The following is a 26,928-nucleotide window of genomic DNA, read 5'->3' as shown; positions in this document are numbered from 1 at the left end:
CTTCTGTTTGTCTAAAGAAACTGCAAACTGCTCAGCTGCAAAAACGAGGAGCTGATGGATTTCCTGAAATAATGCAGAGCCGATGAGACCTTCATTTTGAGGTGAGAGCGAGAGCCGTTAGTGTGATGATAAAGCACAAGTTCAGATGGGCTGCTGACTGCTTCCATAAGGACCATCAGCGGGATTACCTCTCTAATGGCTGCACATTACTTATGACTGAATAGGAAAGAATCGGGCCAAAGAAAAGTCAGAGCCTCTTAGTGACAAAATAGCCAATTACTTTTGAAAAGCCACGGGCCGCGGGCAGGTTTCACAGAGGGTCCGTACCATTCAGAAAGAGAAGAAAATTCATGTTATAATAAACTCCTGCCAGAATCTGAGATTTATTCACCTTTCATCAGAGGAAATCTAATCTTTCAACTTTAACAACACAGCCTTTTATTCTGTATATAACTTTATAATAAGGAAAAGTCCTATTTTTTCTATATGACAATGGACATTTGTTTGAAAGTCTGAAAGTCAACTTCTAATGCCCTAGATTTCAAAAGTGAGCTTTTGGACAATATCAGCAGAAATCCTTATAATTTTTGGGCATTAAAGGGATAGTTCACCCAAAAATGAAAATTGTGTCATCATTTACACACCCTTAAGTTGTTCCAAGTCTGTATGAGTTTCTTTGTTCTGCTGAACACAAAAGAAGATATTTTGAAGAACGTTTGTAACCAAGCAGATAGAGCAACCATTGACTACCATAGTAGCGGAAAAAATACAATGGTAGTCAATGGTTGCTCTATCTGCCTTGTTACAAACGTTCTTCAAAGCATCTTCTTTTGTGTTCAGCAGATCAAAGAAACTATGTTTCTTTGGTCTTATCTAGTGAAACAATCTGCCGTTTTCAAGAAAAAAAACTAATTTATATACACTTTTAACCACGAATGCTCGACTTCGGTGTTGTGATTCTTCACGGCGTATGACGTCATCACGTCGGAAAGGTCACGGCCGTGACGTAGGTGGAAGTACCGACCAAGTAATAAAAAATAACATTCCAATTAATTGCGAGTGGATGAGAGATAAATCATTGTGTTTGTTTGATAAAGACATTTTGCGAGCCCTGTGGGGGCGAATCATTCCGGTTGCCGTTCTTCCACACATTTTCAAAACAATTCCCCACGTGTACTCACGGCGGGGGAGCTGATCGCTCATTATAATATGCAAAACTATTATCTAATCATAGCAGTGGGCATTTACTTCCAGGTCTTCAATGCGATACGCCCATAAAAACTGAACGTTCCAGGAGAGAGGCTCAAAACCAGGGTAGAAAATAGCCTATTACTTATTCATTATGATGTTTTTGAATGTAAAAATCATACGAAAGTCGTAAGTTGACCACAGATAACAGTATCATTTTTTTTTTTAAAAGCCAGTTCACGACCCCTTTACGGGTTAACGCATGGGTACCCTGCGTATGTAACGCATATGGTTTTATAAAACATTGGTTCAGTTCTGGATGCTGACTGATCAACACAGCATTCTAGTCAAGCTAAAATATGCAATATTGCAACAACCACTTGACTAGTGTCAGTGCAAAGCAAATACAAAATCAAACAGGAGCTTACGTGACTGGTGTTCAGCTATCGAGTACAGCTCCTCTTGGTCACTTTTTGATTGGCTGAGCTGTGGAAAGAGACAGAAAGGGTGTAACAATATCAAGCCCTGTGGCTGAAAGCCAGCTGTGATAGTTTTAAATGCAAAACATGCTTTGAACGGGTTTGAAAATGGCCCTAATATGGCAGGTGTTTTGATGTCACATACTAGTTTGAAAATGATCCTTGCAACCAGGCGGACGGAGTCGGTGGGTATTCTTGGCTGGAGGCGCTGAAGGCATTTGCATTCTCTCTTGTGATCGGGCCATGCTCGTTTCTGAAAGGGGAAGATGAGGATACATAATAAAAAGAAAAGACTTCACAAACATATATGATGAAGTTACACATCTTCAATCGGAGCTCAGATCTTGTAAAACAAGCTTGCTATGTGTGGTCTCCCTTTAGAGGGAATTATGATGAGAGACCGCCCTACAATTAAAAAAAAGACAAAGACAAACTTGACAATCTTGAGTGTCTGGAGAGAACAAGGATGGTTTTACACAGCTTTGCTATTTTAAAGTAGCGTGGTATCTGGTTTTGAGATGCTGGATGTTCTTGAACTGCAAAGACTTCTGCAGAGCATCTGACAGCACATTAAAGGAATATTTCACCCCAAAAAAGTAATTCTGTCATGATTTACTCCTCGTGTCATTTTCAAACCTGCATGACTTTCTTTCTTCTGTGCTTAGCAGAACGCTCATGCTGCTCTTTTAGATAATATAAACCTGAATGAGGAAGGACACAAAGTCCAAAATTGACATCATAGAAGCAGCCTGTGTATGTGACTCTTCTGAAGCTATAGAATAGCTTTGTGTGAGAAACAGAACAATATTTAAGTTACTATGACTGAAAATCCTGATTTTAAGAAATTAGATTTTAGACTACAGCAATGACTTAAAGTTTAGTAGTGCTAAAAATATAGCCTAGTAGGGCTGAAACGATTCCTCGTTTCGATATTTAATGAGCTTCAGCTCCCCTGTCAGTGCACGTGAGATTGTAGATTTAAGTAGCAGATAAGAATAGCTAAAATTATTGAATATATTTTGAAACAAAGGTCTTGTTAATGTTCGTCAGTTTTGTTCAAGGTAATTAAAACAGTTTTTCAATAACGGAAGAAAATGTAAAAGTATGGTATTTAGGGTAAAAGGCACCCCTGCTGTTGGGGAAAAATGCACCAGATTTAGCATGATAATAAACAGCTAGCTGGCTTTTCTATTTGTTGACATGACATGGTTAGATTCAGATTGTAAGTATCATTTATAAAGTTGGGTGTCCACCTTAGAGATAATCACCATATTTATAATGAAACCATCATATTTAAAAATGTCATATTAATCATATCATATAATAAAATAAAATATAATTTACTGTTACTACTGTAAATTATTATGGGATCTCCTTCAATGCTTTCAGAATCTTTACTTTTTTTAAATGATTTTGTTTCTATATTTTTCAGATATACTTCTATAGTAACATATTTTAATGACAGCATATTTATTGATCAAAAATGAATTATTTTATTCATCAAAATAAACAGAAAAATGTTCAAACTTTGCTAAATTGATTGTTTTGAACAAGTATTAACAAGTATTATTAAAAACAGTATTTTAGCTAAAGTATTTGTATCAATACTGTGAGCCTTTTTCCCATGCTGGTGAGCCTTGCCTGTGAAGAGTTTTAAATGAAATAAACCACTTTTATGATTTATTTTCACACAAAATCTGTTGCTCCATAAATGTTCAATACAAACATATATTTTCTGTATATCATACATTATAGGAGTACTGAAAAGCAAATTTTTCTTAAAGGGATAGTTCACCCTGAAATGAAAATAAAGACATCTTTTACTCAACCTGCTGTTGTCCAGTGCCCTGTGTCCTTCTATCTTTGTCGGACCTCAAAAGCAGAAATTTAAAAAATAGTCCTGCACGCGCTCCTTCCTATAATGGCAGTGGATAGCGACCAGGCTAAAACATTACAAAAGTGATACAAAAGTATGTAATTATATATTGAGACGTGCAACATAAAAGTGTTCAGGAGGCATACTTTAAGATTTTGCGAGAAAGAAACCGTATTATTCAGCCAAAACACTGAACTCGGCCGTTACTCTGCACGCGTTCCTGTGATGAGTGCAAATCATCACTGTTGTCATGGTACCCAGGATAAGCACACGCACACACACACCGTTTTGAAAAATCAGGCTCAATAGAAACAAACGCGACTCTCGTCTTTTCTATAAGGTATATGATAAGAAATAATACAATAATACTAATGATAAAACCTCCTGAAGTGAATATTGTGTACCGGTTGTCATAACAACATTGCACGAGGGGCTGCTGAGTCAGTGCTGACGGCTCACACTCATCACAGGAGCACGCTCAGAGTAACGGCTCAGTATTTTTACTGAATTATACGGTTTCTTTCTCGCAAAACCTTATAGTATGCCTCCTGAACACTTTCCATATAATGCCGCGCGTCTCACTGTATCATTGCGTGATACTTCTGTATATTTTTTTGTAATGTTTTAGCCTGTTCGCTATTTACTGCTATTATAGGAAGGAGCTCGTGCAGGACTATTTTTTTTAAATGTCTGCTTTTGATGTCTGAAAAAGATAGAAGGACACAGGGCACAGGAACAACAGCAGGGTGAGTAAAAGATGGCTTTATTTTAATTTCAGGATGAACTATCCCTTTAAGGTGTGCCTTTAGCCCTGTTGTACCCTATAGGTTGTCAACCCTAGTTTAGGTTATTTAAGAAATGTAATTTCGCCAAATAAATTTTTTGAAAGCAATCTACTTCAGTGAAGCTAATATATGTTACGATAGCATCACCGCTTAACACTGAGAATTTGAATAATTGTAATGAGACGATCGGGTGCGGAAATTTAAATCAGAGAAAATCATGTGCGAGTGGATGGTTTGTTTTTAACAGCGGATTCGGTGACGTTTGATCTGATCTGCGCATAGTATGCCCATCTCTACTCTTGTTCTTGTTCCAAGTTGCCTTCCTGTCCAATATTTTTTGTTTCTTACAAAAGCCACAAAGCCTTCCAAGATGACAGTAAAGGCTTATGTCATACCTAAGCTGAAGCTGAAACTTGAAAGACAAGTTGCACAACAACATAAATGCATTGTTTAGGCATTATTATTATTATTATAATATCACGATTATTTTGATTTGTAGGTTGTAGGTTTAGTTTTACGTTATACTATGTTTACCTTTTTAAAGTAATTTGAAATTGATTTTTATATTTTTTATTTATATATTTGTATTTCCATTTTGAATATAATATGGCAATTGAATGCACTAAAATGGATTAGTTTTCACAGATATTAAAATATGCAATTTCAGCAATAAAACTTAAAAAGGAAACAAATTAGTTGTTCATTTTAAGATACCTGTCTTATTTTCTCTTGTATATTTAGTATTGCTCTTTAATAAAGAAAAGGTACTTCTTATCCGATTACTCGATTAATCGATGGAATAATTGGTAGAATACTCAAATAATCGATAGCTGCAGCCCTAAAATATAGTGCATAGGTTGTATTCAACTAGTTTTTCGTGTTTCCTTTGTTTTTTTTTACAAAGAAAGAAAGACATGCAAGTTTTAAAGTCATGAGATGCGAGTAAACAGAAATGTAATTTCTGGTTATGCTATCCCTTAAAAGATACTGGAAAATCCTCTGAATGTAGAACATGTTTCACAGGTGTATGGCTCCAAGCACCAAATACTTCTGATGAGAAGTCACACTGGACCTCATGCAAGAGTTTCCGATAACTACCGCCTCATAAGCATTCGTACAGGAACCTGGAATTTTAATGACAATATGCCTTTCAGTGACTAACTTCATATCTCTTGGACAAGCAACAATAGAAATAATAAACACAAATCTCGCTCGGTCACTGTTTTCTGCGGTGTACCTCAAGGATTCATTCTTGGTCCACTTCTATTTCCAATCTATATACTTCCCCTTGGTCAGATCATTCAGCGTAATGGTCTTAATTTACATAGTTACGTTGATGATACACAAATCTTACTGCTCAACCAATTCTGTTTTCCCTTCCATAACTTCCTGCCTACAAGATCTCAAAATATGGATGCTCAAAACTTCAATACAGACAAAACAGAAATCCTGTTAATGGGCCCTAAATCCTTTGTCTCTTCCCAACATGACATCTCTGTTCATATTGACGGTCAAAGTTAATCCTTCACAGATTATACAAAATCTTGGGGCGCTATTTCATTCTAAAATATGCTTTGACATTGCCTCATGATAAATAAAATAAAGTATAGAATAAAAGAAAAGAAAATAAAAAAACAAAGCAAAGCATAACAAAATAAAACAAAACAATAAAGTAAAGGGAAGTGAAGGGAAGGGAAGGGAAAATAATAATAAAGGTGCCCTGTGATAGGGTAATCTATGGATGTTTTCCTAACCTGTTTTATTCTCCAAGCAGTTTGGAGAATAAATTAATGTGTAATGAAATGAAATGAACAAATTTACAAAGGCTGCTGATATGACTAGAATCTTATTTTTATTTAGGTGTAAAACTTTAAGTAGAAAAAAATGAACCTTTAAATAAAATATATCTCATCACAAACTTTTTTCTAAAGCTCTGATGATTAGGACATTGTGTGTGAAGAGCTCTTACCTGACACTGAACGCTGCAGTATCGCGCCGTCTTACATTGAGAACATCTCGATAGACTTTCACCTCTGTTAAGAATAAACGAGACAAAAATCAACATCAGCCTCAGTGCAGCTTAGTGCATTTCTCAAGAAACTACATCCTCAGGCTGAAGAGGAGAAAGTCTGCTTTGATTTACAAGGCTTATAATGGAGCATTCCTGCCCCGACTAAACATCTTTTTCTTTAAAGTATACGTCTAATGACCACCTTTGCTTTGGAGTTTAGGCTATAACTTTTAAGCTCCAAGTGAGGAATGTGGTTTACATGCAGAGATCAGATGTATGGGAGAGCCCGAACACAAAAGGTCATGTTATCTCTATGAAATGTCAAGTTATCAGTTTAAAAATGTGTTTAACGGGCCTGTGTTGTGTTTAAACACGCATAAGAGTCAGGCAAATTGCAAACTTAGTACATGCATGGTTATATCAGGGGTCTCTACTTTATTTGTTAGTCAAAATAAGCTAAATTGATAGGTTGGTCAAGAGTTCATTTCAAGAGATATTTTTAAACATTTCTACCAAACAAACAAAAAGAATAAAGGAAGCAAGTGATACTTAATAAATGCACTGAATTTCAAATGATTGCATGATCTCATAACCTTTCCAGAGATGCATATTTGCAGGGGCGCCGCTTGCAATTTTGGGCCCTATAAAGAATATGAGGTTGAGTCCCCTACCGTACCACACGTACAGGCCAACCTTTAGCGATCCAAATTCGTTGTCAGCAATTTAATTATATGTTTATCTGTGTTAAATAGCACAACGCCTGCTTCTCTTCTCCATCACCTTCTCCTTCCTGACCTGCATAGTCCCCTTCCCAAAGCTGAGCTTCTTTGCAAACGGATTGTTTTATGTCGCTCATTTAAAACTTCTATCGTAACACAGCTGTTTAGTTTAGCTACACATCTCATCTTGCACTTCATGACCGGTGACTGAAGCGTCGCGCTGGAATAATGTACAGGCTGCGATATCAAATTGGCAGTGCTAGAACTGATATATTACATTTACATTATTTATGCATTTGGCAGGTGCTTTTATCCAAAGCGACTTACATTGTATTCAAGGTACACATTTTACATTTTGTCAGTTCTTGCTTTCCCTGGGAATCAAACCCATGACCTTGGCGTTGCTAGCGCCATGCTCTACTGTTTGAGCTACAGGAAAGCATTATGCTTGCGTGCAAGGCGCCGGCGCGATCAATTGGATTTTTCCCTCAGCAGTGGAAACAACTTAAAGGATTGGTTCACTTTTAAATAAACTTTTGCTTATAATTTACTCACCCCCTTGTCATCCAAGATATCCATGTCTTTCTGTCTTCAGTCGAAAAGAAATGAAGATTTTTGATGAAAAGATTTCAGGATATTTCTCCATAAAATGGAAGTCAATAGACCCCATATGGTTCAAGGTCCAAATGAGAGGTTCAGTACAGCTTCAAAAGGGCTTTAAACCACATCAAACGGTACCAGACGATCAATAAGGGTCTTATCTAGTGAAACGATAGGTCATTTTTTTTAAATAAATAAAGTTTAAGTTTTATAAGCACAAATGTTCGCCTTGCTCTTTTCAGTGATGCGCGTTCGTGACGTCACATAAAACGCAAATATGTTGAAAAGGTCATGCTAGACGCAGCCGGAAGTACCGAGTCAGTATATTTACAAATTAGCGGAAGGAGGACCGTATCCACATATTCAAACGTCTTTGCACCGGTGTCTAGCGTGACCTTTTCAACGTAATTGCGTTTTACGTGACGTCACGAGCGCGCATCAATGAACAGAGCAAGGCGAGCATTTGTGCTTGTAAAACTTAAACTTTATTTATTTAAAAAAAAAATTACAGATCATTTCGCTAGATAAGACCCTTATTAATCGTCTGGTACCGTTTGATGTGGTTTAAAGCCCTTTTGAAGCTGTACTGAACCTCTCATTTGGACCTTGAACCGTATGGGGTCTATTGACTTCAATTTTATGGAGAAATATCCTGAAATCTTTTCATCAAAAATCTTCATTTCTTTTCGACTGAAGACAGAAAGACATGGATATCTTGGATGACAAGGGGGTGAGTAAATTATAAGCAAAAGTTTATTTGAAAGTGAACTAATCCTTTAATACCGTGATACTTATTCTATGTTATTTATAGTCATATTATTTGTGTACATCAAAAATGACTACAAAATGTCAAGCCTTTGAAAACTAAAGAAAACAACAGGATGAGCTTTTCTGTCTCCGTCTCCTTGAACATCTTTCTGGCTCATGTGCACAAAAATTAACCAAAACACTGCAAATACTTGACGCTCAGAAACCTTTAAGTGCCTACTACTTCTTTTTTTTTTTTTTTTAGCTTACTTGACGTTAAATGCATAGTCACATTTACAAAAGCCAAAATTACATTATTTTTATTTTCAGTGGGGAAAAACGTAACCTATTGAATAGACTAGTGGTTGGCAATGCAACTAGCGCTAACATTACAGCAAAGAAAGCTCCGCGAATAAATTATACCCTTTCTTTTTGAACAACTGGGCGAGTAATTGTCGGGGCGTTTTCTCTCTCTCTCTCTCTCTCTGTCCTCTGTAGCCTCAGTTTTTATGGCCGGACTTATACTTCTTTATCGATCGCGAAGACATCTATAATTTTACAGTTTACCATCTGATCTGTTACTACTAATAAAACCAATCTCTGTGGGCCCCAAAAGTATGTGGGCCCTTAGAATCATACTAACTTTCCCCCCTCTTAGTTGGGCCCCTGCATATTTGTGATGCTTTCCCATGGATACTAAAGATCAAAATTCTAGAAAGTGTGCATTTGAAGGAGATTTGCCCAACCAAGACACACCCCCACACACACACACCCTCTCTCTCTCTCTCTCTCTCTCTCTCTCTCTCTCTCTCTCTCCCTCCGCCCTTGTTCATCTCACTCCTTCCTGAGCGAACATAATAACAGGGAGTTTAGTACGAGATACCACCAGATCCATCTTCTTGCCACCCTGCTATCTGGAGGTAGTCTGATTTTTGAGAATGCAGGCCCTTGACAAATCACTTTGTGGGTCTTTTAAGTGTCACTGAAAGCTGAAAAGAGTCAAATTATAGTGCAGGCCTGAGAACTACACGAATGGACCCTCTGACCCCTTCCTACATTTTTCATTCTATGCAGGCTAACATGAACACTGACATAAAAAATAAAACATACCTATTGTAGTGCAAAAGTGGGATAAGAAAAAGCAATATAAAACTGCATGAAAAGGTGAATAGAAAATATGAAAATAATGACAGTGTATTGAGTTAAAGAGAGAGCTTTCACAAAAAAGCAAAGATAATGAGAGAATATCCACCACTGTTCAATAGTTTGGAGCCACTTTTTCCCCATTTTTTCATTTTGCAAGGATACGTTAAATTGATCAAAAGTGACTGTAAAGACATTAATGTTATAAAGATTTAAATTTCAAATAAATTGTTGCTTTTTAACTTTCTATTTTCCAACAAATACTGAAAAAAACGTATCACAGTTTCCACAAAAAAGCAACTGTTTTCAACAATGATAATAATAAAGCACCAACACAGCATATTAGAATGATTTCTGAAGGATCATGTGACACTAAAGACTGGAGAAATGATGCTGAAAATTCAGCTTTGCAATCACAGGAATAAATTACATTAAATCTAAATCAAACAGAAAACTATTCTTTTAAATCATAATATTATTTCACAATTTTACTGTTTTTACTGTATTTTTGATCAAATAAATGCAGACTCCGATAGCATAAGAGACTTCTTTCAACAAAAGTGTATATTGTCTACATTTAATGAACACACATAAAACACTCGGGGCAGCTTTAAATGTGACAATCTACTGTGTTGACATCCACAAACAAATCTTTGAATGCTTTTTAACATCGTGCCATCTCCAAAACCCTTATGAGATCCAGAACAGTGGAAGAATTTGAGCTGAGTACCTCCATGCCGGTGGGTATATCTGCTAATTCAACTTTGAAAGAAAGAACGGCATCACATTATGAAAAAATAAATAAAAATGTGCAGAGACACAAACAAAGAGGAACACGCTGAAATAAAGATGTTATCAGAACAACAACCACGCAATGCCAAATCCAAGGTCATGTTATGAAAATAAATCATTCAGGCTTATATTAGAAATTCTGAACTGATGGCTCCTTTTAATTTCAACAAAGACATGGAAAAATAAGTCTGTGTAAAAGAGGTGCCTTTTGACCTCTTATTTTGAGAGGTGAAAACAACACCATGACCTCTTTGTACTCCATTATTTCATCTCTAAAAGGTCTTATATGAAATAAGTTCATAACTAAAAAATGCAAGACATGCTTGTGATTCTCAACATGGCCCTGCATCAAGGAGTGATTCAAAATATCTAGCTTTTTCTTGGCTTCTCTATCTAAGTGAGCAATTTTGCCAAATTAGAATTTTCAAATGTATTGAAAATTGACTGAAAGGAGTCGAAAGTAATTCCAGTCTTACTCCCTGCATGGACCTACATAGGTTTGAAACAAATTTGCATAATTTCAGCCTATGGTCTCAGGGCTCGAACTAGCACTGGTGCTTCCAACTTCAAAAAGTTAGGAGCACCAGCAAAAAAAACCAACACCACATTTTGTAGAGAAATGAAAGTGGTAGTGATGAACCGATCATGATTTTTAATGGCGAATCAGGGGGGTTATAACATGCAAATTGGCCATTTCCGATTCAGTTCGTTTTTTTTATTTTAAGCTAATTTATTAGTTGTTTGTTTGCTCTATAACAGGCCAAACCGACCTTAAATAAAAAATTTAAAAAAAAAAACATCTCTAGCCATTTGATATTAGAGGCAACACTGCATTTGTATCACGATCCAAACAAAGATGCCACACACACACATGTAGCATGAACAGTTGTTTTTTTTAATTTAAATTAGATTGCATAATTTCAAGACAAAAACTCACAAAGACAATGAAGAACTTGAAACAGGAACATTAATAACCAAAATGGAGGAAAGTCACAGAGAACACTCAAGTTAACATTGTGTATTAAGGGTGCTTTCACATCTCTAGTTCGGTTCATTTGGTCCGAACCAAGGGCAAACAATAATACATTGTAGCATGTTTCAGCTTTTTTGGTTCCTTTTCACACCACAATGATTGCTTTGGTCCGAACCAGTTGAAACAAACCAAAATGCAGTCACATGACAACATCCAATTCACTCATTGGCCGAGTGAATCACTTCGCTCGCTCGTCACTTCAAGCGAAGATCGCGCTGTTCTTGTGAGTTTTCGAAAGTTGGGACCTAATATGGTCATCAGACCAAATTTCTATGAGGCTCCGCACCTCCTCACTACTCCAAGTTTGTCCACGAGCTGCCATGCTAAAGTGCAAACTGTCAACAAACACTTCCTCATCACATAATGCACAGCGCAGCGGACTACGGCAGCTGGTTTAGTCCAAAAATTATCAGTACTTTTTGCAGTTGGGTCTGTTCGAGGTCGGATCACGTTCTCACCACAAACAAACCGCTCCAGAGTTTGTTTGAAAGTGTACCGAGACCACCTCTTCAAGAAGGTCTTGGTACGCTTGTTTGGTCCGCTTTTGGTGCACAACCAAATGCGATTGCTGCTTTCACACCTGACCAAACAAACCGCACCAAAGGGGAAAACAAACTCTAGTACGATTCAACCGAACTAAATGAGGCAGGTGTGAAAGCACCCCAAGTCTTCAGTTCTCCCTCAGTGTTTGTCCGTCTTCGTCAGAGTAAATGAGGTAAATAACAAGGCACAGGTGAAAGACATGACTAATTAGACAGACTGGGGAAAACTAGGTCACAGGAACTTTAACCAAAAACACAATGAAAACAACAGACAGAGCATACATGTAACAGTAGTTCCCCCTCCCAGTAGCCGAGTCCTCGTGCCGTAAACAGTCCATCTGAGGAGGGTGGGAGGGGGCTCTGGAGAAGGCCGGGGAAAGAAAAGGCGAAACACACATGGTGTGTCTATGGAGAAGTAGATGGTGGGAGGAGCCAGTGAGGAGCCAGGAGCAGGAGAAGCCAGGTGTAACACCAGGGACCAGCAAAGACGAGGCCCCAGGGCGGAGTTGAAGGCGAGAGGAGCCATGGTGTTGCAGATTCTATGAAATACACCCTGGGGACAATCGACGAGGATACCGTCACCGACAATGGAGCCACTGGAGGAGCCCGTGCAAGACCGGCGGCCCAGGAAAGTGAGGTAGAGCCGCAGCAATGAGTGTCCGATGTGGAGACGGATGACCGCAGGACAGAGGCTGAGCCGGTGGGACCGTGGACGGAGGAGTAGCCGGGGGGGAAGGCAGAGCCAGACGGGGCAGAAGGTGCCGGAAATTCGACGGCTGACCAAGGCGGAGCCGGAGAGACGAGGGAGCCCGGAGAAGCTTGTCTGGCTATCACCAGAACAAGCTCAATCTTTTAAGATTGAACATTAGTCTGGGGAGTCTGCTCTGTATTTTCTACTGCACAAGAGGCGTGATCTTTGGGCATAGTTCAAATGACTCTGTACGCAATTGGATAGTCCTTCAACCAAACAGACCAACTATCCAGGTGATGTACACTACAGCTGTAGGCTGAAATCAAATCGGGCCGCGGTGGAGTGCAGGGCACAGAGACTGGCAGCGACGACAGGAGATTCTCTTCACGGATGGAACTGGTGAACTGAGGACAAGGGGTGGGTCCACACAGCATGTGGGCAGAGCAGAGGGGCTGAAGGACAGTAGCAAAGGTAGGGCTGAGGAACTGATTGACTGAGGAGGCGGGTGAGGGAGGCTGAGCGAGAATTCTGGAGATGAAGGAGAAGCTGGAAAGACAGGGGGCACTGGAGAAACCTCAAAGTCACTCATATTCTCCCAAAAAATATCAAGCAGTTCCTCGAAAAATATCCACCAGAGATCCTCACCATCTCCTCCACCGCGGTGGGGTGGTAGGCGGGGCTTCTTTCCCAGCCCTCAAGCTCCACGAGTGCTCCCTCCACGACGCACAATGTTGCCGGCTCACGCACCTGGTCAGACTCTCGCTGTGGTCCGGGCTCCGGGGTGATGACTCCTCTCAACCACACAGATTCAATTTCGGGAGCATATGTGGCCAAAATGGTCGCAATTTCAAGCCTTGGGTCTTCATTGGCTGCCAGCAAACAATGTCTACTTAAACCCGCACTCAAACACTATTGAAGAGTTTGGTTCATGTTGTCAACCGGTCGAAAAGACTGTTTTCTTTGCTGTGAAAGAAAATTCACCTTGCATAAGTTTCCAAAGTATGAGGACTCTGACTCTAATTGGCACAGTAAAATTGAAGCCATCGTTCCTGTTCTTATCACTGTGTATCAAGTGCTGAGGAAGCCTCCAGAGCTGAAATTCAGTTATGGTAAAGGCCATTTGGTTTCCGACACATGCTGTAAGTCAGTGGTTCCCAACCTGTGGGCCACGGCCCACTAGGGGGCCTCAGTGATCCTCCGGGTGGGCCGCGAGATAACTTAAAATTAATTTGAATATATTCATATAATCTGTGGTCTTCGAGTAAAAAAGTTTGGGAACCACTGCTGTAAGTGGTAGACCAATCACAACAGACTGGGTCATCTGACCAATCAGAGCAGGCTCTTTGAAAAGAGGGGTTTAGAGAGACCGTATCCTTGATCGAATGGTTTCAGACACTGTGAGAAAAGCAGTGATGCTGCAATCAATGTATATTATGAGAAAACTAAAGTGTTTTTTGACCTTGGATGCATGTAGTAGGAGGCATTTTAATTGTGAAAAAGATTACTTACTGTAACTAATATAATTAGTGAGAGATTTCTTGGGAAAGTACAGTTAGTTTAACAAAGAGAGAAATAGTTAAACAGATGATGAAATAATAAGCAATACTGAACCTTTGCTTCAACTGGAAATTTAAAAAAGTATATCTAACATAGGCCTGTGGACTCAAAAAATGCTGATGCTTCAGAAGGTAAGAGTCATTGGTCGTAATGGAATACACAGAGTCTGGCGCTGTCCAAAACCAAAGCACAGGCCGTAAGTCACAGCACAACACAAGAGTCCTACAGCAGCGGAGCAGCCGTAAACCTGCCCTCATTACTGCAGACAGGATATGAGATGTGATTTGAGCTGAACAGACAGAGAACTCATCATGATAAATAACATAAAATAATAAAAAAAAAAAATAAACACTCAATTAAAAAAATAAAAAATAAAATATGAATTGAGCTGAATGTGCTGCTATTCCTGTATTTGGGAAAGTTATATGAGTTTTTAATGGCCAGACACAAATCTGCAAGTATTGAAGAGTATTGATTCTGAGATACAGGCAGTAAGTGTTTCCTGACTGATAAGAACTGGCCAGTAACACATAGCTCTCTATTACAACAAAATACAAAATACTGCAGAGCTGAGACTGCTCTACAGATTCATAGAAGTCATGATTAATATCCATGCAAATTTGGCAAGGCTTGGGAATTTAATAACTGCCATATGTGTGGACTGTACAAGAGAAAGAGCCAGGCCTTTAATAAAGATACAAAATGTCAAAAGATAATATGATGTCTTAAATGTGTCATCAAATAACCACTGATTCAATCTCACTGAATTTCACTAAGAAGTATGTCCTAATTTTTCCAGATGATTTTTTTCCCTCTAATAATGCTTACAAAATGTGATACAATTATATCCCTGGCACGTACGCTAATGTTTTATTAAAGCTTTTTATCAAAGATATAATTATTTTAAATAGTCACTCATATTATTAGATTATAACACATCAGCCATGATCATTTTGTTAACCGCTTCACTTTTCAATAAATTAATGGCACTCAAAAAAATGATATTTTTTGCCTCTTGTTCAGTTTAGTTAATTAAAATGAGCTAAAGTAACATGATTTTTATTTTTTATTTTGTCAGAACTAGATTTAATTGTGTTCAATCAACTTAATATATTTAAAACTGAAGTTTACTTAATTCATTTGTGTTAAAACTACATAATTAATTTCCGTTGATATAACTGGGCAGTGGACCTGTAGTTCCCAGCATGCTTTACAAGGGACTGCATTAGTAAATTTAGGGATTATTTTATTTGTTTGTCAGTAAAGGGAATATACACTCACCTAAAGGACTATTAGGAACACCTGTTCAATTTCTCATTAATGCAATTATCTAATCAACCAATCACATGGCAGTTGCTTCAATGCATTTAGGGATGTGGTCCTGGTCAAGACAATCTCCTGAACTCCAAACTGAATGTCAGAATGGGAAAGAAAGGTGATTTAAGCAATTTTGAGCGTGGCATGGTTGTTGGTGCCAGACGGGCCGGTCTGAGTATTTCACAATCTGCTCAGTTACAGGGATTTTCACGCACAACCATTTCTAGGGTTTACAAAGAATGGTGTGAAAAGGGAAAAACATCCAGTATGCGGCAGTCCTGTGGGCGAAAATGCCTTGTTGATGCTAGAGGTCAGAGGAGAATGGGTCGACTGATTCAAGCTTATAGAAGAGCAAATTTGACTGAAATAACCACTCGCTACAACCGAGGTATGCAGCAAAGCATTTGTGAAGCCACAACACGCACAACCTTGAGGCGGATGGGCTACAACAGCAGAAGACCCCACCGGGTACCACTCATCTCCACTACAAATAGGAAAAAGAGGCTACAATTTGCACAAGCTCACCAAAATTGGACAGTTGAAGACTGAAAAAAATGTTGCCTGATCTGACGAGTCTCGATTTCTGTTGAGACATTCAGATGGTAGAGTCAGAATTTGGCGTAAACAGAATGAGAACATAGATCCATCATGCCCTGTTACCACTGTGCAGGCTGGTGGTGGTGGTGTAATGGTGTTGGGGATGTTTTCTTGGCACACTTTAGGCCTCTTAGTGCCAATTGGGCATCGTTTAAATGCCACGGCCTACCTGAGCATTGTTTCTGACCATGTCCATCCCTTTATAGTCGGGGAGCCAAAGTCTCAAAAGCTCAATAAAATGGGTTGAACCTGACATGGTCTGCCATACTTTTTATTTGTGTTTTTTCTGTTAACTTTGACCCTAAGAACCAATAATTGGAGGGTCTGCTCTGCCGGAAATATCGCGAAAAAAAATTGTGGCCATTTTCATGTATGCACCCTTTATTTTTATCAGAAAAATGTGAAAAATGACTTTTTTCCTCAAATCCTCAGTGGGTTGGGTAGGCTGTCAATAAATGCATTCCAGATACACAGAACACATGTGCTGACAACATCCACTGAAAAAATAACTCTTAAAACACATTTCTACTTGATTTTGCATCAATTTAATGCAAAAAAATAGGCGTTTTCTCACTTTTTTTCTAATATTTCAATCTTTACTTTATTGGCAATCAACTATTCCCCCAAGTTATGACATCAGTCAATATGCCATTCTTTTCACCAAATAGTATACTCATTCCACAGAAAAATGTATAAAAATCCAATCAAAATCAATGGATCTGTGATGATTTCACTACTAGTTGGCGATCAACAAGCTCAGAACCTCAATAGAATTTTAAGCTACTCTCAAAATTATGAAAAACATGCTGGATATTTAGCATCACTTATGATCTTAGTAATTTGAATGAGTTTGGAACAGCCAACAAACGGTAACCAACGGTTACCAACGGACTTCGAAGCTGCTCATCATTGTCTGTGGTATGTGACAGGTCTGCCCCAGCATTTTGGGAAAAGAACGGTAGGCCTAATATGGATATTGTAATGGTAATTAACTGAAAGGACCACGCCAGTCTTCAAACAAGTATTTTTCTGTTGATTCCTCATCCCAAACGTATCCCTGTAGCAGCAGCAGAATTCATTCTCTACTAGTTTACTTAGCTATTCTAGTTTACTTATCCATCCTTCAGGAAGTTCCTGAGGTTTGTTTTCGGGGGGTGAAGCATACCATTATTAGGTTCTTTAGTTTGGCCTGGCTTTTCCCCCTTGCATGTTCACCAAGTGCATGGATGCAGCTCTGGCTCCAACTGAGTCTCAGAGGCATCCGTGTACTGAACTACATCGACGACTGGCTCATATTGGCCCAGTCGCGAGTAGTGGCAGTTCGGCATTGAGATGTCATCCTTGGCCTTCTTGGCACATAAATTGCCTTAAAATGCTGGCGGTCTACAAAGCTCTGAGGAGCTTTTTCCCGGACCTCCGCGGCCACCATGTCTCATATCTAATTCATCAAGGGGGTCTGAGGTCGCAGTGGTCAGCCCTCTATGCAGACTGGCACACCAGATCCTCCTGTGGTCCCAAGGGAGACTGTTGAGCGATATATGTCCCCGGGGACCAAAATCAGGGAACAGACGTCCTGTCAAAGCAGGGGCTGAGGCCTGGGGAGTAGCGACTTTACCCAGAGGTGGTGAAAGCCATGTGCGAGAGGTTCGGCCCAGTGGAAGTGGATCTGTTCGCGTCTCGAGAGACATCCCACTGCCCTCTGTGGTTTTCTCTCAAGTGCAGACGTGGCTGCTGCGTCTATGCATTTCCCCCGTTCACTCTGCTCCCGGGAGTCTTGGAGCGGGTCTGCCAAGAAGTGATCAGCCTACTTTTAATAGCAACCTGCTGGCCGACCCAGGTATGGTTCTCGAACATCGTAGCACTGCTAGCAGGCCTCCCGTCTCAGGCAGGGGGCACAATATTTCACCCCTGGCCAGAGCTGTGGAACCTTTGGGTCTGGCCCCTGAGGGGGCCTGGTACCTAGAGGCGGGCCTATCGGCATGTGTAGTTGAGACCTTACTCAGCTCCAGGGCTCCTTCCACGAGGAGATAGTACAGCATGAAGTGGAATGTGTTTTCCACTTGGTGTAGAGAGCGTTAGGTGGACCCAGTCAATTGCCCAGTGGCTTCAGTGCTGGAGTTCGTCCAAGATGGTTTCTCCGCCGGTCTTACCCCATCCACACTTAAGGTGTACGTGGCTTCCATTGCAGCTTTCCACTCGTCTGTAGGTGATGGGCCTCGGGGTAAGCACCATTTGGTTGTATGTTTCCTCCATGGAGCTCGGAGGATGAGGACTGTGACTTAGTCCAGAGTCCCAACTTGGCATCTGGCAGTGGTTCTGGAAGGGTTGTCTGCGGCTCCCTTCGAACCGAGTCAGATGAGGCAAAGAACCTGACCTTTAACCCTCTCGAGTCGACAATCACGCCGGGGTGATTGGCTTGCTTTTTTTCTTATCAGTGCCAAAGAGACTCAAATAACTGTCGTTTTTTATCATTCAGGCAAGTGTCATACATCATTATAATCTGTTAAATTCTATTTTTTTTTACTACAGTCACAATAAAAACAAATGGTTGTGCTTTTTGCAAAATAAAGAAATCAAACATGATGCGCAATCTGCAGCCTCTCTGTCAAAGACGTTCATTCAGATAGTCTTCAGAAAATGACCTCTATCTTATTAAATACTTGTCTGGCAAACATGAGCCATAAGTCTAAAGAAACGCTGAAATGTCAGGTTTTAAACACTGTAAACCAAATCAAAAACAAATATTCTGTGTTTATGTAATCCGTTTGAAAGCAGATCGATGTTAGTTGTTCCTGAGCGGCTCATTATAGACTAATGCGACCACGGCCACGAAGCATGCGCTCTATTGAGATTCAAATACTGAGGCGACGCCCACACACACATCAGCTCAAACACATTGTGCACGAGGGCGCACTGAAGAAGATATCTTCTTCATGCATGATATATATCTGCATGATATATATCATGCATGATATATATATACCTGACATATATATGATATATATATGTCAGGTATCACCATGTGACATTGACATAAACAGCTTCCAGAAATCGCTCTAACAATGTTAGACTAACATGCAGATAGACAAGTTTGAAGATAATAAACACACAATTGCAACAATATATGGCTTATCTGTGTTATTTATACCATGTTGGGTGTTTTCATAATAGATTATATATATAATGCAATGCAACTCGAGCTTTAATAATTATGCAGAATATTGTAAAATATATTTTCTGTCTGATTTTTTGATCCAAAGCCAAATGAGATCACATAAGGTTATTTAAAACAATTGGTGTAATAAATCATAAATTATAGTTTAATAAATCATAAATTCTTGTGGCAGAGAATATAGATCCTTTGTTCTGTTGCTCTCTGTCACATATGCCTACCTGCAGCTCATTCATTATGCAGCTCATTAATGCGAGTCCTTTGTTATCTCAGGTGCTATCTCATCATTATTCATTAGATACCACGCCTCCTCGCATATTGGCTTTGTGAAGAGAAACTGTCTTACAAATTTTAAATCAGTGTATTGTTTTATGTGAATGAGTAGGCTCAATGATTCTCACATCAGTATAAAGAAAAAACTCTATGCAAATACAGACAGGAGTCAAAAGTCTTGGGAACAGATACCTATTGTGTGTTTTGAGGCCTTAATTTTAAAACAAATTTTTTTGTTTTTTCAAAATCTGTGCATAAACATTTTTCTCTCAAAAATACAAGCATGTACATACATGTTGCTCACATATTATAGTAGCCCAGTTTGTGCTGAATACAGTGTAATTACACGTTTGCCATTAATGTGTTTATAAGCAACTGAAAAAATACAAATGTCAGAGCATGTCAAAACTTCTAAAGGGCCCCAAAACAGCTCAGACTCCTAGGGGTTAAGGTGGCCTTTCTTCTTGCTATCACTTACTGAGGAGGGTGGGGGACCGGGGTCGGTTACGCCAACTTGCCTGGAGTTTGCCCCTGGCGGAGTTAAGGCCATCTTACTTCCAAGGCCGGGCTATGTGCCCAAGGTGCCATCGAGTGTGGCACGGTCAGTGGTTCTTTAGGCCTTCCATCCTCCACCTCACGTGACGGTGGAAGAAAGGAGACTTCACCTGCTCTGCCTGGTCAGAGCAGAGTTCTGGAAAAAAGAGTTTATCTGGAGAAGTCTTCACAGTGGAGGAAGTCAGACCAGTTGTTGGTGTGCTTTGGCTCATCCAAGAAAGGGCTGCCTGCGCCAAAACAGACAATCAGTAAGTGGATTGTCCAGGCTATAGCCACGACTTATCAGGTGCGTAATTTGCCTTCACTGATAGCCGTGAGGGCTCATTCCAGAGACATGGCATCCTCTGTGGCCCTCCTTTCTGGAATCTCGCTTCAGGAGGATCTGCGAGGCAGCCGGGTGGGCCACCCCGCACACCTTCATTAGATTCTACAATCTGCAACTCCCTGCGACGCCTGGCGCTAGGGTGCTCGCGTCCTAAGTGTGCCTGGGTTCCAGCTTCACACTAGGGTGGGCGTGATTCTCGTGTGGCCTAGTGGGTATTCGTTCCCCAAAGTGTCGTTAGATGCAGTGCGAGTTCCCTCGAAAGGGAACGTCTCGGGTTACAACTGTAACTCTTGTTCCCTGAGAAGGGAATGAGACGCATGGAGCGTCTGCTTGATCGCAATGCTTAGGAGCATCCCCAAAGTGTCGTTAGATGCAGTGTCTCGTTCCCTTTTCAGGGAACAAGGGTTACAGTCGTAACCCGAGATGATTTCTTTCACCTGAATGCACAATATTTCCCATTTTTCTGAGGAGGAATACTTTGTGGCACACACAATGTTGTGCGAGGTACACAGATCGTAAAACTGTTGACCAGACGAGGAAAAAAGTTGAAAAGCCAGAAGTCAAGCTCTTTCATCCAGCTCATTTCAATTATTCCATGGTGACAATGCGGGCAGATCAGTAAAGCATGCACGACCAGGGGGAATAGATCCCTCATTTTGATCGCCACTTATGACAGACAGAATGTTTGGGAAAAAGCAAACAAACTTGAAGAGGAAGCGATACTACACAAGATTTGTGGTCCTGATGGAAACAAGTGTACTGATATAATTGCTGAGGTCTTCCGGTAACACAAGGAATGCATGACCAACTACCTGACAAAGCGTCTTCGTTCACAGGAAAGGACTAGTACTGCCACCACTCCATATGATGCTGCACTGAACCAATCTATCATATCTAGGATAGATGAGCCCTTTTTCAAAGAGCCATATTCTTAGTTACAGCTTTGAGGGATGAATTCTGTAAATACTTGGAAAGCCATGGAGTTCAGAATGTTACCTCATACAGATGTCAGTCCTTGATTGCCCGCCTTAGAAGGCACAATGAAGTAGGTGGCAATTGTAAAATAATGGTTGTTCCACAGAAAGTATGTTCTAGCCTGAATGTTCCAGCAGAAATTAATGTTGGCTGCATGCTCTCAAATTTGAAGGAACTTTAAGGGTTACTTCAGTGATTTAGCATTAAGCTTTGTATCAGTAGAAACCCGGTAGTATATTCAAATTATGGTACTTTCCCCCTCATATCCCCCTGAGACGAGAGAATTATGGATTTTATTTCTGGAAAAAATCCTCAGATGATGCAAATATCTGAGTTGACACCAGATGACACCATAGTCTCTTCCTACAACACTGCAAAGAGAATATGGAAGGACCTCCAAAACCAATGTAAGCAGATCCTGAAGGAAGCAAGAGAAGCCAGAACAGCTCAAGCCAGTGGAAGTCAGCAGATGCCTGGAAGTATGACTGAAGACCCGTCACTGCAGCTAGAGATATCATACCTAGAGACGCATCCCGAAGAGTGAGCTCTAACCTGTATAACCACCTGGCATGGATGATAACAGATGCAACTCCACAGTTAGGTGAGGACGACCGGGTGAAAGTCAGTCCTAAGCAGCAAGAACAAGTTCTCAACCTTGCCCAGGATGTCTGCCAAGCAGTTGCCAAGATCACAACACTCTTCCATTGGGAGAACAGGGTTATGTTGAAATTAAAAAAGATGCCTAGACCATGATGTTTAATAATGTGGACATTAACAACCATGTTAAATATCCAGTATGTCTATCGGAATTTTGAGAGTAGCCTAAAATGCTATTGAGGTTCTGAGCTTGTTGATCGCCAACCAGTAGTGAAATCATCACAGATCCATTGATTTTGGTTGGATTTTTATAAATTTTTCTGTGGAATGAGTATACTATTTGGTGAAAAGAATGGCATATTGACAGATGTCATAACTTGGGGGAATAGTTGATTGCCAATGAAGTAAAGATGAAAATACTGGGAAAAAAAGTGAGAAAACGCCTATTTTTTGCATTAAATTGATGCAAAATCATGTAGAAATGTATTTTAAAAGTTATTTTTTCAGTGGATGTTGTCAGCACATGTGTTCTGTGTATCTGGAATACATTTATTAACAGCCTACCCAACCCACTGAGGATTTGAGGAAAAAAATCATTTTTCACATTTTTCTGATAAAAAATAAAGGGTGCATACTCTAAAATGGCCACAATTTTTTTTCGCGATATTTCCGGCAGAGCAGACCCTCCAATTATTGGTTCTTAGGGTCAACGTTAACAGAAAAAACACAAATAAAAAGTATGGCAGACCATGTTAGGTTCAACCCATTTTTGAGACTTTGGTTCCCCGACTATTATGACCACCATGTACCCATCCTCTGATGGCTACTTCCAGCAGGATAATGCACCATGTCACAAAGCTCAAATCATTTCAAATTGGTTTCTTGAACTTGACAATGAGTTCACTGTACTAAAATGGCCCCCACAGTCACCAGATCTCAACCCAATAGAGCATCTTTGGGATGTGGTGGAACGGGAGCTTCGTGCCCTGGATGTTCATCCCACAAATCTCCATCAACTGCAAGATGCTATCCTATCAATATGGGCCAACATTTCTAAAGAATGCTTTCAGCACCTTGTTGAATCAATGCCACGTAGAATTAAGGCAGTTCTGAAGGCGAAAGGGGGTCAAACACAGTATTAGTATGGTGTTCCTAATAATCCTTTAGGTGAGATATATATATATATAAAGAAACTGAAAAAACTGACCAAATCCAGAAGAACTGTGGTAAAGTCTCCAAGACGTTTGAAGAAACCTACCTGCACATTGGAAACTAAAATATAAAAATAAATTCTAATTCAAAATATTTATTCAAAATAGTAATCAAACTATAAAATAAAACTACATAAAATGGACACAGAAGCAGGAGCTATTGTACAGCTAATGATAACTGCAACCGTCAATAAGTCACTTTTTTATTATTTGGTATGGCTTTGCACTGCCCTCCTGCTTTGATAATCATATACTTTTCACAGTATGGTGCAATAGTTACAAATCGTGTAACCAAAAAAAAAAAAAACACAAGAACAAAAACCAAACAAAAGCATATTCCTTAAGGTTTAGCATAGGATTTGAAAGCTTATTGTCATAGAGAAACACTGCGCTCCAGTGGCCAGACGCCTTTGACTTCAGCTAAAAATGACACTCCTCTCATTTAGAGCTCAGAATCAGCCGGTCAACAGTCCTTATGCACACATTTTAGTTTTCATTAACAACAGACAAATATCCTGAGGCGGATCTCTTTAGATCAAAACCAGCAGAGGAACGGAATCACAGCGGTCTCTGCAGGGAGTCAAAAATCAGATTATCCCTATATGGCTAATGCCTAATCGGATTTCTGTATGCAGCCAAACACAAAGCAAGGTTTCTTAATTTCAAAAATTGACAATAATTCCACATAAATATGGCATACTAACATAATCAGCAAATTATCTAACATGAGCGCTGCAAGGATTAATTTTCATTTTCCATGTCCACACACAAAACTATCCTGGAATGACTCTTTGCCTGTTTCCAGTCACACACCGAGAACTATAATTAGGCAGAAAGAGCGTCCGGACCAGAACCAGAGCAGCAGCCAACACAAGAGGAAGAAGAAGAGGAGGAGGAGGAGGAGGAAGAGGAAGAGGAAGAGAGAGACAAACACTAACAGAACAGATATGAGCACTTATTCACCCACTGACCAATTAGTGTTTACGCTCAAAGAACACACACAATCCTCATAGCTCATCAAAGCCTGTCAGACAACACCTTTATAAATCCCACTTTCTTCACTAGTCTATTCATTAGGAAGAAAAAGAGGGGGAAATGGAAGAAAAGAATGAGTATATGAGGATCATACCACAAAGTATATTCTTGTAGCGTAAAGGAACTTTGATCAACAACGTTTATTTATTTATTATTATTTAAAAGCATGAATACTACATTTTCTTCCGTTTCACTTGGATATGTCTCAATAGGGAAGAAAAACTACAGCAATTTCTCTGTCCTACAGACACATCTCTACTTATATGTCCACTTATCCAACGCTATCTCAAGGCCAATTCGAACGTATTTTTTACGAGGTGGCTAATTCGTACGAATCTGTACGACCTTACTCGTACAAATTTTTATGATTTGTCTAAACCCCAGTGACGGCCGGGTAGGTTTAGGGGCGGGGTTAGGGGTAGGTCATTCGTACGAATTCATACGAATTGGCCAACTCGTAAAATACGTACAAATTGCTGTGAGATTGGATTGACATCCTAACAAGTGCACATTTAAGTCAAAGTCAAGCATTTGAAATATTAAAGTGTCAAATGTTTGTGGTATATAGCATGACACTGTATATTTGAGATGCATGATTCTGGAAAAATTGAGAATCACAATTTAATTATTTAATTATTATAAAGATCACGATTCTCCCACAATTTTGAACAGCCAACTAAACAAATAACATGTAATTTAGTAGAGGTTCTGACACAATTTTAATTGCTGTGCTGCAGTCCATAAAAAAAAAAAAAAATTAATAAATAAATTTGAATAATTTGTTTTATCAAATCAGTTTGAATGAATGATTAAATGACTCACTCATAAAAACTTCCTTTGTATCATTGGCCCTGTCCCTAATGGCACACTTAATATGCACTTGTGGACTTACAATGGCTGCCGTGTGCGCATGTTCATTAAGTCCACGAGACCGTAGTGTGTCCCATTTGTCATTTTAGGTCTCAGAAGGGTGTTCGCTAGCGCCCTCTTGGCGGTCGATATGTGCCCTCGGTGCGCACTTTTACGAGCTCCTCAGCGGACTTCTTCCCAACAGTCAAAGGTCCCGTTACGTCACGAAAGTGTGGACATGTAGAAAGACTGCGAGTGTTTAGGATGCAATTTGGGACAGGGCCATTACTGGATGTTTTTGAATGAATCTCTTGAATAAATGATTTAATGACAAATACATTTGTTTACACTAACATTCAGTGGTCACCACCTACAAGCGAAATGATGTAATGCTACAATCTTTGTTTGAAGCGTCAAGTTGTTTCAAAAAGTGATTTATTCGATTTTATATGAATCTTATTGGTTAACGAACATTCTAAGGTGTGCAATTATTTTCAATTAAATTAACGCACGGCTCACGTAGTTCCAGGCAGGTCTTTACTGCATTACAGTTCAATATCACTTCGCCAAATTAATTCAGTTATTTCAAAAGGTCCTTACAGCCGACAACAGCAAAAGCACCAAAACCCACAACGACACTTACCAAGCAAATAAATATAGTAAACAATAGGATAAAAACTAAGAATTATTTTCATGTTTTTTGCGACAAAATTATGCTTTATTAGAATACGTACACAACCGGAAAGCATTCTCCTTCTCCCGCTCTCTCTATCACTCAAACGCACACACATGATACAGTACAGCCACACACTCACACAGAAATGTGTTGTCAGCGCTGCTCTGGCGATTTTATCAGTAAAAAAGTTTAGCAACTTAAAATCTACATGACATTTCTCAAACGCGATCTAATTATTCTTGAAGAAGATTAACTTGCAGTTTCACTATTAGTAGAGACGCTGCTGCCAAACACTGTTGAGAGACGCACAGACTCCGCGCAGAATTCCCATATGCTTAATCTCTCTCTCTCTCTCACTCTCACTCACTCACCCTCTCACTCACTCACCCTCTCACTCACTCACCCTCTCACTCTCTCACTCTCTCACCCTCTCTCTCACCCTCTCCCTCACACTCTCCCTCTCTCCCTCTCTCACTCTCTCACTCTCTCACTCTCTCACTCACCCTCTCACTCACTCACCCTCTCACTCTCTCACTCTCTCACCCTCTCCCTCACTCTCTCACTCTCTCACTCTCTCACTCTCTCACTCACTCTCTCACTCTCTCACTCTCTCTCTCTCAGTCTCTCTCAGTCTCTCTCAGTCTCTCTCTCACTCTCTCAGTCTCTCTCACCCTCTCACTCTCTCTCTCTCTCTCTCACTCTCCCTCTCCCTCTCACTCTCCCTCTCACTCTCCCTCTCCCTCTCACTCTCACTCTCCCTCTCACTCTCCCTCTCACTCTCCCTCTCACTCTCCCTCTCACTCTCCCTCTCACTCTCCCTCTCACTCTCCCTCTCACTCTCCCTCTCCCTCTCCCTCTCCCTCTCACTCTCCCTCTCACTCTCCCTCTCACTCTCCCTCTCACTCTCCCTCTCACTCACTCTCTCCCTCTCTCGCTTTCTAATAACTGCATTAATCTGCTATCATCTTACGTTACAACGTTACTGACGTAGACATCAGTGTTTATATCCGAACTATAAACTTTTATCCCAGTACTTTATCCTTGTAATAATTTTAATTATTGTCACTCACAAATAATTATACAATGTGGTTAAAAAAACGTTTGTTTCATATCTATACATGATAGCTGCTCTCTCTGGCTCAACGTTGCATGGTGTTTAAATCAAGATGTACATTAATGTAAA

At 39.9% G+C, this 26,928-nt stretch overlaps 1 protein-coding gene across 1 annotated transcript in view; it reads right to left on the bottom strand.

Moving 5' to 3' along the window:
• The window catches only part of smyd3 (SET and MYND domain containing 3), a 292,840-nt gene that overhangs the window by 246,797 nt on the left and 19,115 nt on the right, over positions 1–26,928 (bottom strand). The window contains exons 2-4 of the mRNA XM_079832285.1: positions 6,298–6,361; positions 1,813–1,920; positions 1,617–1,674 (exon numbers count right to left, since the gene is read on the bottom strand). Coding sequence (XP_079688411.1) covers positions 1,617–1,674; positions 1,813–1,920; positions 6,298–6,361 — 230 coding nt within the window. The remainder of the gene's footprint in view (positions 1–1,616; positions 1,675–1,812; positions 1,921–6,297; positions 6,362–26,928) is intronic.

The sequence above is a fragment of the Gobio gobio genome (assembly GCF_949357685.1).
Source record: "Gobio gobio genome assembly, chromosome: 13".
In the NCBI taxonomy this organism is placed as follows: Eukaryota; Metazoa; Chordata; class Actinopteri; order Cypriniformes; family Gobionidae; genus Gobio; species Gobio gobio.
Note: the sequence above shows the minus strand (reverse complement) of the source record. Positions and strands in the feature narration are given on the sequence as shown.